This window comes from Molothrus aeneus, unplaced genomic scaffold, assembly GCF_037042795.1.
Source record: "Molothrus aeneus isolate 106 unplaced genomic scaffold, BPBGC_Maene_1.0 scaffold_58, whole genome shotgun sequence".
Classification (NCBI taxonomy): domain Eukaryota; kingdom Metazoa; phylum Chordata; class Aves; order Passeriformes; family Icteridae; genus Molothrus; species Molothrus aeneus.
The window spans coordinates 427,675-440,064 of record NW_027099210.1 but is presented as its reverse complement, the minus strand read 5'-3'; the positions used below and the strand labels follow the sequence as shown (position 1 = coordinate 440,064).

General features: G+C 45.1%; 1 protein-coding gene and 1 long non-coding RNA gene across 2 annotated transcripts in view; both read right to left on the bottom strand.

Annotated features, from left to right (window-relative positions):
- Nucleotides 1–1,666: 1,666 nt before the first annotated feature.
- LOC136571059 (uncharacterized) lies at nucleotides 1,667–2,667 on the bottom strand. The gene is made up of 3 exons (XR_010785628.1): nucleotides 2,637–2,667; nucleotides 2,197–2,401; nucleotides 1,667–2,119 (listed from the first exon to the last, which is right to left on the bottom strand). It is a non-coding gene; the product is annotated as an uncharacterized lncRNA (long non-coding RNA).
- Nucleotides 2,668–9,651: 6,984 nt separating this feature from the next.
- LOC136571053 (polypeptide N-acetylgalactosaminyltransferase 18-like) overlaps nucleotides 9,652–12,390 on the bottom strand; it is a 50,946-nt gene continuing 48,207 nt past the window's right edge. The window contains exon 6 of the mRNA XM_066571443.1: nucleotides 9,652–10,131. Coding sequence (XP_066427540.1) covers nucleotides 9,985–10,131 — 147 coding nt within the window. The 3' untranslated portion in view covers nucleotides 9,652–9,984. The remainder of the gene's footprint in view (nucleotides 10,132–12,390) is intronic.

The following is a 12,390-nucleotide window of genomic DNA, read 5'->3' as shown; positions in this document are numbered from 1 at the left end:
CAGATGCTAAGACTGGTGCCAAGGTTTCTGACAGGCCCCTCAAAGGGCTATGATAAAAGACATGAGATATCCAACAACACATAATATACAAAAGACAAGTGACACAATACACACCGGGACTGCTCTGCCCCGCTCACCTCAGCACTGGGATCAAAAGTGAGATTTTGCTTTTATGGGGCCTAAGGGGCCACTTCATGGACACTCCTCACCTCCAAACCTACTCACCTCCAAAGCGGACTCAACCCCCCCCTCCCAGTAATTCCCAAACCAGCACCCTGCTTTCATCCCCCCTGGGGGTCATGGCCCTCTACTTCTCTCTCAGACATCCGGGAATGCCGGTCTCAGGTGCGAAGAAAGGAAACCTCGTCAGCTGGGAAGGTCCTGCTGGCACCGGGCTGGTGTCTCTTAGACAGCTATATTAAAGAAAACCAAACATCAGTGCCGGATCGTGGCACCACATCGGCCAAAACCCCACAAGCCTGCTACTCACCGTGCTCCTAAGAACGCTCAGCTGCTCGGGCCGCACGCTTCGGGCACGCTCGGAGACCGAGGCCGTCGCCACAGGGGATGCCTGGGTTAAGAGGAGATGAGGTGATTTGGCATGGCTGAAACCTGAGTGGACCCTCGCTCCTCCCCCCTACTTCCCTGACTCACCACAACTCCTCAGCACTTGCCGGAGGCCACCTGGATGGCACCTTTAAATAGAAAAGTTCAGGGCTTCATCACCAAGTCCTGTAATGCATCCACAGGGCTCACATTTGCAGGAAACCCGGTGCATCGGCCGGCTGGTGACGGGGGCTGGGCATACTCCGAGTGGATTGCCTAAAGCGCACAAACGAGAATGGAAGCTTAGAGCTGCACCAGAAATTGAGACCTGAGCAATAACAACTACTTCTCTCCACTGCTCACCTTGACTGCTGGTATCCACATTTGCTTCCTAAAAAGAAAGACAAAGAACAGTGCTGAAACAGAGGCATCATTTACACTTCTGCCGCAGAGACAAACGGGGCCTCACCTGCACGGGGGAAACCCCTCACCTGGGATGGGGCCCTCTGGCACACATTTAATCCATCTGAATCTGAAAAAAAAGTTAGGACAAGACTCAAACTGTTGCAGGATAACTTAGGAGCTCCAGACATCTTGTGTCCATCTACAAATCCCATCTAGAGTCCCACTACACCCCACATTACAAACTCCCAGGGACTTCTCCTACTGCACCAGGCTATGCGGCAGGGCAGAGCAGCTCTGGCACAAATGTGTGCGCTGACACCCGTGACACGGGACAGGACGTGACAGACAGGGGGGACACAACAGGGACAGAAAGCTCCTGGCAAGGAAAGTGGCTGCAAGGACTGAGAGAATGCAAAAGGAGATGACCGAGGTGAGACAGATGGCAAACTGATGAGGCTCAGAGAACCCTGGAGGAAGATGCTGGCTGAAGGATTTATTCCAAGAACTGCAAAGATGGATACCCAGGAATCCTACGGTCAGAATCCTCTCCCTAACCTCGCATTCTTACAAAGCCTAATCCATTGAAATGGAGCATTGAGGAGCACGGCTGTCCATGCAGCTCAGAACAAGACCAGAAAAGCCACCTGACTGGATGCTTCCAAAGAGAGATGCAATTCTGATGCCTGTCGGAGCTCCCGAGTCAAAAGTTCAATGGCCTGGGTACCAGGCTGAGGAACACTGAGATCACAGATTCTAAGAATGGCGCCAAGGTTTCCGACAGGCCCTTCACAGGGCTAAGATAAAAGACATGAGATACCCAAATATCACATAATACACAAAAGACAAGGGACACGATACACACCGGCACTGCTCTGCCCTGCGCACCTCAGCACTGTGATCAAAAGTGAGACTTTGCTTTTATTTCCCCCCCAGGCCTAAGGGGCCGCTTCGTGGACACCCCCGTCTCCAAAGCGGACTCAGAAACCCCTCCCGGTGGGTCCCTGCCCTGCGCCCTGGTTTCATCCCCTCTGTGGGTCGTAGCCCTCTACTTATCTCTCAGGCATCTGGGGATGCCGGTCTGTGTCAGGTGCAAGGGAAGGCTGCCTCGACAGCTGGGAAGGTCCTGCTGGCACTCTTGTTAAACAACTTCCTGTTGTTTCTTTGTCCGCTCCAATAAAGAAAACGAAATATCAATGCATAACCTCAGCAGAACATTGGCCAAAACCCAACAATTCTGCCACTCACTCTTTTCCCAAGAATGCCCGGCTCCTGGGGCCGCACGCTTCAGCCGCACTCGGAGGCTGACGCCATCGTCGTGGGGCACGCCTGGGCTAAGAGGAGACGAGGTGATGTGGCGCTGCTGAAACCTGAGCGGAGCCTCGCTCCTCCTCCCTACTTCCCTGACTCAACGCAACTCCTCGGCCATTGCTGAAGGCTGCCCTGGTGACACCTTTAAATAGAAAAGGCAGAGGCTTCATCGCCGAGTCCCGTGATACTTCCCCAGGGCTCGGGAGAGCGGCAAACCCGGCGCGTCGGCCGGTTGGTGACTGGGGCTCGGCGTACTCCGAGTGGATTGCCTAAAGCGCAGAAACAGGAACAGATGTTTAGAGCTGCACCGGAAAGTGAGACTGGAGCAATAACAACTGCTTCTGTACGCTACTCAGTGCTCACCTTGCCCACCTCACCTTGACTGCTGATGTCCAGCTTTACTTCCTAAAAAGAAAAAGAACAGAGCTGTAACAGAGTCACACTTTACACTGCCCCTGCAGAGACAAACGGTGACTGACCTGCTCGGGGGAACCTCCTCACCTGGGATGGGTGGATGGATTTTGCCCTGGATTTTATCCTTCTGCGTCTGAAAGAAAGCGAGGACAAACGTCAAAGGGCTGCAAGATATCTTCACAGCTCCAAACATCTTGTGTCTATCTAGGAATATCATCTAGAGTCCGGCGACACCCCACAAACTGCGTGTCCCTGAGCCTTGTCCTATTGCAGCAGCCTCTGCGGCAGGGCAGAGCAGCTCCGGCACAAACATGTGCAGACACCCGTGACACAGAACGTGACAAACGGGGGGACGTTAAACACGACACATTATGCTTGTGGTGAGGGCCTCGAGGGGAAAAGGCAAAAGGGACCCCAAAGACACAGTAGGTAACACGGTACGCCGGACAACACGACGTGGACCGGAACTGCTCTGCCCTGCCCGCCTGCACGCTGCCATCAAATGTGGAGTTTCTCCCTTGAGCTGTCCTAAGAGGCCCCTTGGAGAAGATTGCTTTTCCCTCTGCTAATTTTTCAATCTGTCCCAAGAACTCCCAACCTGCTGCTCTCCCATCTCCAGGCCGTGACCCAGACTTATCTTTTGGATGATCGGTGATGTGAATCCACGTTGCACCTGAAATGAGTCTGCCTCGGAGGGCCCCGTGATCGCCTGTTAGCCTCTCGGTCAGCTACAATAAAGAAAACCAAAACCAACGTATGAGTTCAGAGTTATGTGGGCCAAATCCCAGCAAGTCAGCTACTTGCCCTCTCCTGAGTGTGCCTGGCTCCTTCAGGCTCCACCTTCATCCTGATTCCAAAGGTGTGACCTTTATTATGAGTGGCACCTGGGTTAGAGAAAAGCAAAGTTAAATGGCATTCCTGTGAGTGCACTGGATGACCTTGTGTGAGGAAGACATGGGAATGCCTCTGCTATGCTTCTGAAAAGCCTTGTGTGCGGGGGCCCTCAGATAAACACCCTTTCTCACCCTGCTGCCTGCAAACCCCCCTGCCCCCCAATAACTCCTAACTGGATACCTGCTCACCCTCCCTCTCCCAGTCACAAACCTCAACTCACCTGAAGCCTCAATCTCAAACATCATTTTTGACACTGGGCAGATGCCTCCTGTGACATGATGAATCTGCTGAAAGAAGTGCTGTGCTTGACACAACCTGGGATCTCTGGAAGCTGTGCACCTCCTAAAAACAATAAAAACACAAAACAAGAACAAAACCAGAAGTTGCAAATGCGCTTTATCACCCCTAAACACAAAATCTGAAATCGTCACCTTAAATACTCCCTGTATTCCATGCCATTTTCTTCACAGTATCTTCCAAGCCTCTATTGCTTTAAATGCTCAGAGACACCTGCTGAAAGCAAGCTGAGATAAGCTGAAAGAGCCTCTTCACTGAAATGACAAGAGAGCCCTTACCCCAGCACATCCCAGAGAGGGAATGAAAGCCCTCAGCAAAGGCTGGGGTTAATATACCCCGATGGTGCCCGCCTCCCATTCCCATGATGCCTGGGAAAAGGGAGGGGGCTAATCCCACCAAATATAAAAGCCCCCAGAGCAGCTGCAGCTGTTTGGCTCCTCTGACTCAAATTCAAAGGGAGTAATGGCCTTGTTAAAGAAGAAAGCTCTTCAGAAAAATAACAGCGCTTTCTTTTTTGACACAACTACTTGGAGCAGAACAACAGAAAAATGGTAACACATAAAGCATTGTGTTTAGGTAGCATACCTAGATAAATTGGGTAATTTGCTGTTAACTTACATAATTATTCTGTGTTTAACAAAAGCCATCTAATAAATTAACACCCAAAACTCCAGCAGCCCAGCTGGCCCTACCAAATCTCTCTGTTGATACATACAGTAAACAAAACCAAAATCCCAGGAATACCTATCAGAAGTCTAGGAAAGAAACCTCTTGAAATTAATCCTACCTCAAATACAAACCAACCCGTCCAGAAAGTTAGCTTCATTCAAAAAAACTATTTACACAGAGTTAATAAGACCAAGAAATAAAACAACACACCATCTACCACCAACGAATACAACAGTGAAGGAAAAAAACCCATGTTTTTTTCTTTTTTTTTATTTCAACTAACTTCCTTTATTAGCTAGAACCAAAGATTTTGCCAGGGCTGTCAAAAAAAACAACAACTTCTTTTTCTTCTTCTCCTTCTGAAATGTCCCTTCTCCTTCCCAAATTCCTTACAACTTCTGAGTTTAAATCCAAGCCAAAAGCAAAATACGTGCACTTGTGAGTCCGGTGCTCCTGTCAGATTCTCTGTCTCATTCCACAGCTTCTCACACTTTCAGTCTGAATGCTGTCCTGCCCTGATGAGTTTGACAGAAGAATTGGCACATGTTAAGAGAGCATTTCCCTCCCTCCCTCCCTCCCCAGAGCTGGTTTCCTTAGTGCATTTCAATCGATCCCAAGCCCGCAATGATGCGCGCTCACCTCAAGGCTCACAGCAAGCACACAGCAGCTCAGGCTCCAGGGCTCCAGGGCTCCGTGCCTTGGATAGCTGAGAAAACTTCCCATGAGCCTCTGTCCCAAGACATTGGAATGCAATTTCCCTGCGCATTTGGTGGCAGCTTTGGGTCCCTCTGGGGGACGGCACCCAGCGTGACCCCCGCCCCTCGCCCGCCCCCCACCGGCTCCTGCACCGCAGTGGGGCTCCCTCTCCTGGGCACCTTGGGATGCCCCCAACGGCATCAGAGCCCCGAGTCTTCACCCCCCCCCCCCCCCTTTTCCTGACCCCCAAAGAAGGCTCAGAACGAGTCCGACTGCCCTGGACAGCAGCGCAGCGCTTCCCCCAAGCCCTTTCCCAGATGATGAAATCTCCATGTGATTCAATCTCTCCTAGGAAAATTCAGTCAAGGGTTTAATATCTGAAAGCTTTACTCTCAAGAAGAATTATTTAAATTTGCCATCCTTGACAGGAGTTGTGATTGTGAGACCAAGTAGAGGAAGTCATGCTACGGAACAATAAAATGATTTAAATATGAACTGGTTCAAGCCTGAACTGACACTTTGAACGCTTCTGTCTCTCTGCTAAAAAAACTGGGTGTAAGAGAGGGGTTTTTCTTTAACTTTGTTCATTGCTAAATACACAGAAATCTAACATTGAAGTGCCTAGGCACAATACACACAGGTTAGAAAAATGGAGGTGGTACACATTACATTCAGCTGCAGGCAGAAGGATTAGCTATCTCACACATACCCAATGTGCCTTCCAAGATATTCAACTGAACTTTGGACTCTGATTTCTAAGAACAGGAAAGTGAGGCAGATTAGGAAAGTGATGCCTGCCAGAAATGTAAAGCTAGCTTTGATACAGGTTTGGTGGTTTTGTGGTGTTTTTTTCCCTCCTGCAATGCATGCCCAGGTAAAAGGTGTTCAATAGCAAAGCATGTGAGGCACACTAAAAGTCAAGGCAATTCACTTCTTTAGTGTGATGATCTTTCTTCATCTCTTAATAAAAGAAGCTCTCTCTGAATGGCTGCCAGATCTGATGAGATATGGTCAGCAAAAATGCCTAAAGCACGAGACCTGTTTTGGAAAGTGCTGCCCATGCACAGCTTTTGATTCTTGTCTTTGCACTGCTTGTGTTGTACTTTTTCTACTGTTTAGAAAGGTCTCAGCATCCAATATTGGTGGCAAGGTCCTTTTTGTGCAACAGGATGCTTTTTGTGGTTGTCAGTGCTTCTTCAAGGTGATCTGTCCACAAGTTTGGGACATATTTTTAGAATCTCCTCTTTAATTGTGAGTATTTCCAGAGCATTTAACTCAAGTGATACTTCTTGTGTTAACAGCTGAACAATGTCTATGAGAATACAGAAAACTATAAAATAATGGTAAATCACAAAAATATGATGCACAGAAAACCCTTATTAACAGATGCTGAAAATAAGAATGTAACCTTTGGTGGCTTGTTTTGAATTTGAACGAGTGCTCTTGTCATCTGCAGCAAAATATTCCTAACTGGTATGAGAATAACTGGCATTTATGGGCACTTAAATATGGTTATTTACTATCTGTGTTTGCAGAAAATGGGCAGATCTTCCTGAGGTTACCTGTTGGTATGCCACTTCTGGAGCAGATGGGGAAATAAAACACTGAAATAAAGTGATTTTAGCAATGAGAGAAGGTAAGGGACTATCAGTCCAAATGACAAGCTGGAGCTCACAACATTCTTTGTGTGTGCTTACAGGAGCTTTGGTTCTCTAGGAGTAAGAAAGAGTCTCTACGTTAAAATGTTTGCCTGCTATTGTTCGTTAAAGAAACCCCAAAACTGCCACCCACACAGACTTCTGATCAAGAATGTCAGCAGAGTTTAAAGGCTGAACTCTTCATACTTTTAGGCCTGAGCAGTCACTACCTTCTAAACTGTGGTCTAGTTTATTTAGACTACTCAGTTTCTTTCCTTTTAAAATTTGAATTAAAATTTCATGCACCTTTGGCCTTTTGAACTAATATATATTTGTTGTTTTCATATCCTAAGATTATATTCTTCAATTGAAAAACTATCCTATCATATATGCACCTCAAATGAGACTACTTCACTGGAAACAATATATTATCATGAAAAGTATGTTTTTGTAGTGCTAAACAGTTTTCAGCTGGTTTATCACAAAAATCCCCTCAGACTGTTCAGAACAAGACTGAATTCAGGTAAAACTGTCATTTCATGTGACAATGCAAAGCTCATGTTAGCCAGTAAACAACAATACATTGCTTTGCTGTTAAAATGTAGCCATGAAGGACAGACCTGAGACTCAACTTTTGCACTTTTAAGTATTTTTAAAGCAAGGTGTGCAGCAGGGGGAAAATTTAGAAAATCAGTAGAAAATGCACTGTTAGATAAAAGCCTTGCTAATTGCCTCCAGAGCCTCTGTGTGAACACATATTTTGTATTCTGGTTGGAGAAGTTATTGTGGAAAACTTCTAACATTCAGTTGAAAAAATGTTGAAAAAGGATCACGTGTTCTGCATTTTTTGTCAGCATTAAAAATAGCTGCAGTGCAGAAGGTGATCTGTGTAGCAGTGATGTACTTGTGAACCAAAGCTGACATTTTGGTCTCTTATCTGCACGTCTCAAAAGGCTGTAGTTGGAGAAAGTGCACTTTAATGTAATTCTGCTTCTGTTGTGGTTGGCCAGTGAGCTGTCTGTGTACATGCATGCTGATGTTTTAAATATAAATTTACATGTATTTGATGATGTAGAGATATACACACACAAATACACATAATTTAGGTCTGCAAGCAAAATTGTGCAAGCAAAATGATGCTTACAGACACATTTTTACATTGATTGTAAAATGTAAGTATGACCTAAAATCTGTTTCCCTTTATATCTCCAGCTAAATAAGTATTCAGTGCTACCCAGTATAAAATGACATATGACAGCTACTTGCTTAATTATAATTTTTGCAACTACCTCTTGATTACCATACACAAAAAGGCTCAGTGATTAGTTTTGACTGATTAACTTCTGTTTATAAAAGACACAGAAAAAGACACATGGTGTTGGAGGATGAAATTCTGGTCCTTCAGAAAGATGAAGCCAAAGAACCTTCCCCAGCAAAAGAGGACAATCCTAAACCATGCCCTGCACAGTCACTCCCAGCAGATGTTGGCCAGCCTGGAAAGATCAGGCAGGCAAGGATAATCAGGAATTCTCCTGTCAGAGTTCCAGCTGGGAATGACTGGGTATGGTGTCAGTAATCTGTGCTCCTGAAACCTGTAGCTTTGTAAAAATAAGTATATAAACATATCAATGAATAAATTCCCGGAACCTGGATCCCTTCTGAACAGCCCATCTTCAAAAGTATTACCCAGGGTCTCTGATAGCAACCAAGCCCTAACAGCTTTTCCCTGAGGATGTGGAGATGCTCTGCAGGCTCTCCTCACATCACCAGCACAACTTTTTCCTCCTTGGTGCTGGTGGCTTGCCCCAAGTGCAAATGTGGTGAGAGAACACACAGTGGGAGGGAGACCTTGGGAAAGCACCCTAGGTGATATCCTGGCACAAGGGATGATACCTGACAAGATATTTGCTGTCCATAAATATTTAAGCAAGTACTGTAGGAAGGCGGCTTGGGGTGTCTTGCCATGTTCTATTTCCTTTAATTGTCAGTATCTCCTTATCAGCTGGTAGATGTGGTAGGTGTACTGTTATTGTCAAGAAAAACTGATCAAAATATGGGGGAATTTACATACAAATAAAAGCTGCTGGAAATGAACTCTAGTAATCCCAGTGCTCTGGTTTACCTCATCAAATTTCCTCTCCTCACCAGTCTGAGAAGAGATGAAGTGATATGGAATTGCATTCACACCTCCTTCAAGGCAGGAAGAAAAGCAGAGTGAATTCATCCCTTTTTCTCTTGGATGGAGCCACTTTTGCCCAAGTCTGCAGCACCCAGGGAACAACTGCATTAAAAAAAAAAAGACTTGTAAGAACAATGAAGAATTGGAAGGAAGGTTCAGCCACTGAAATGGAGACCAGCCCACTGTGAAATGTCAGGGTTTATATTTTACTTTTCTTCCAGTAGCTGCTGCTTTTCTCTTGGGATATTTTTTCCCTTCTTTTTAATAAATTCTCTTCCCTGCCTCACTTGAGCCCTGGAGCTTTCTCTGGGGTTTTATTAAGTGGTACTGGAGAGGAAAAATACTTGGGGACATAACACCTCCACACCCCAGACCTTTCCCCTGTATTTGCACACCGGTACCTACCGTGGCCTAGACAGATCTCTGGAGGGAGAATGGAGAAAATCCTCCCTTGCTGTAGCTGTTGGTGTGCAGGTAGAACTCTTTATCCAAAGTCTGCAGAATTCTGATGCTCTGCAGCAACATGCCAGGATCAGGCTTGGGTTAATGAAGCAATGAAACCAGCACTTAGCTTCCAAATTGATTTCCATGGAGACACCTACCCAGTAACAGTGTTTGGGCTTTTTTATTCAATAAAAGTTTGAGATATAAATATTCTCCATTTGCTTAATGTTTACAGTTGTAAAATATTTTAGGATAGCCTACCCGTCACCTGTCATTCAGCATCTCTATAAATGTCGTGAAAACATCATTGTGAAATAAAAACTTCTTATTTCCAGCCCACAAACCCTATTTCCACACACTCACAAAATCAAATCAGAGACAAAAAGGGGAGAGAAGGAGCTGGGGGGACGGGGAGCGGGAGGGATACAGTACAGCAGGCGACAATGCAGTACTTGCTACACAGTAGCAAAAGAAATGGGTACAAAATTTAGTCTGCTATAATGACAAGCTTCTCAGGACATTTGTTATGGACCAGCGTTGTCCCGTGCACTTCTGAAGGACCACTTGAAATCCAAATTCATTTTCATTGTTCTCCTGCAATTCCAGGCAGCGCTTGGATTTTCGGTTCTGGATAGGACCTCCCTGTAGAGATTGGGGCAAAAAGAAAAAGAAGAAGAAAAAGAGGGGTTTGTGTTAAACACTGACCTTGTTGCATTGCTCCTGCGGGGTAACAGAAGTTATAGAACATTCCAGTGTCCATCTACTGTGAAAACCTTTACAGTTAGAGACAAGGTAAGGATTTGCTGGATTTGGAATGAGGGTTCCTTTGTTGGAGGCTGCTTTAATCTCTGATGCAGTTTGCAATAGTCTCAATTGCCTGGTTTCCATTTCAGCAAATGGGATTTCTGGAATTGAGCTGTGTTTCTACCCATGCATTTTAACCATAAAAAAGCCAAAAGCTTTCCTGTTTGCTTGAGTTCCCTGATTTTGTGGTTCTGCTGCACTTCTGAACACCAAAATAAGGCAAAACACAGCCATGGTAGGCTGCGTAAATGATAAAATGCAAAAACTCTTTTTTCCTTGAATACTGAAATGTCTTTTATAATCTTTTCTTGCTAATTCTCAGTATTGATTCTGTTCAATTCCCAGCTTAATGCTGCCTTATTAAAGCCTTGCCTTCATTTTTGAGTTGCATCAAGCTTTAAATCTCTGCTATCACACAAAAACCTATAGACCTCAATTACAATTAAATTGTCATGCAGGTGACATAAATTACATTTCCCCCTCTTTAAATCTATTTTCAGTTGGTTCTCTCCTCCTCTCTCCTGTCTAAGGAAGGCAACAGATAATGCGTACACATCAGTGTCTGGGAGGTTTCTTCCAAGATACATGGAGATAGAGTAGAGTAAATTGCACACAGGTCTGAAAGTGGCTTTCTCTAAAAAGGACCTTGGGCTTGTGTAGAGAATCACTGGCTGAATCTGTAAATCAAAGAAAGGATTTGGTGCAGATTAGTACACCTGAAGTATGGAAGGAGCAGAAGCATTCAAATCGCTTATAGGTACGATGGGAAAAAAGAGTTTCTGTAAAAAACCCAAACTGAATACCCAATTCCATACAAAAGCCCACCACCTCATAGCTCTGTTCAAGTCTGTGTTGTACCTTGTATTATAAAGTCATTACAAAGTGGAAGGACATTGGCACAAACCCCACAGAAAGGCTGTGTGCTGTTCCCCAGCCAGGGGCAGCTTGTGCCACTCAGGGCAGGTTCTGCTTCATGCACACAGGTGGCTGAGGGTCCCCTCCTATCCCACCAGTAATGCTTAGCGAGAACCTTCTCTGAGATGGGACTTCTAAAATAGCATTTTGGACCTGGTTAATGAAATACAGAATTAGGTTTGAAAGCTCCACATTTTAAATATAGCTTTGGACAAGAGGGAAATTTCTAGAATAATCCACAAAAATTTGAAACATGTGGCTCCCATAAATCCTCCTGGTAGGCCTATGTACAGCCTTGATAAAACTCCCACTGATTACTTTACCAGACAGACAGGCTTGCAGAGGCATTTTAATACGCCTCCATAATGAAATGCTGAATGAACTGTATTTTCCCACTGCTGTGTAACTGTTATTGACATTTGTATTAATAACAGTAGTTAAATTTGGCTTCCTGGTGGGAAAATAAACTCCAAACTATCCAAAAGTAATAACACTGCATGACATACAAGAAATTTGAAGAAACTAGGATGAAAATTTTTTCAGTTCTGTATTAGATGCCATTTCTTGTCTTATCCTAGACACTCACACTTTATCCCTGCCCCTCCACTCATCTCATTCCCCCATTCCCTTTGTTACTTTGGCCTTCTGGAGATGACTGTAGTGAGGTTGATTTTTTTTTCTCCAAGTTAATTTAATGAGCTCTGAACCAGATTATTCACATGTGAAACTCTGAGGTAATGGATATTTTCTCACTGTGAAAGGAACAGTTATCCTGTTTTCTTCCAGAATAACATTTCCATCCTTGATGAAAGCTGTAGAGTGTGGTTTTCCACTGGGGAGACTCAGTGTTGCATGGCACCCAGGCTCAGCTCTCTTGGCTTAAACTGGCAGTTGGGAATTACACCTTACAAGTGTTTCTGCCTAAAGCCAAAATCAAGATGAACTTCCCTGTGTTCTCAGCTGATGCTGGAGGTGCTTGTGTCGCTGTTAGCTATGTAAAGCAGTTTTGCATCTTCCATTTATTGGTTGTCTCTCATCCGACTTCTGGTGCTTGAGACATTCTCAGCTCGGAACCTGCACTGGAAGCTGAGGAAAGTTGTCCCAGTTTGTCTTGTTAGAAAACTACCTTAGTTGGGGTCCATTATTTGCCTGATTTCTGGACTTGGGATATGACTCTGTGCA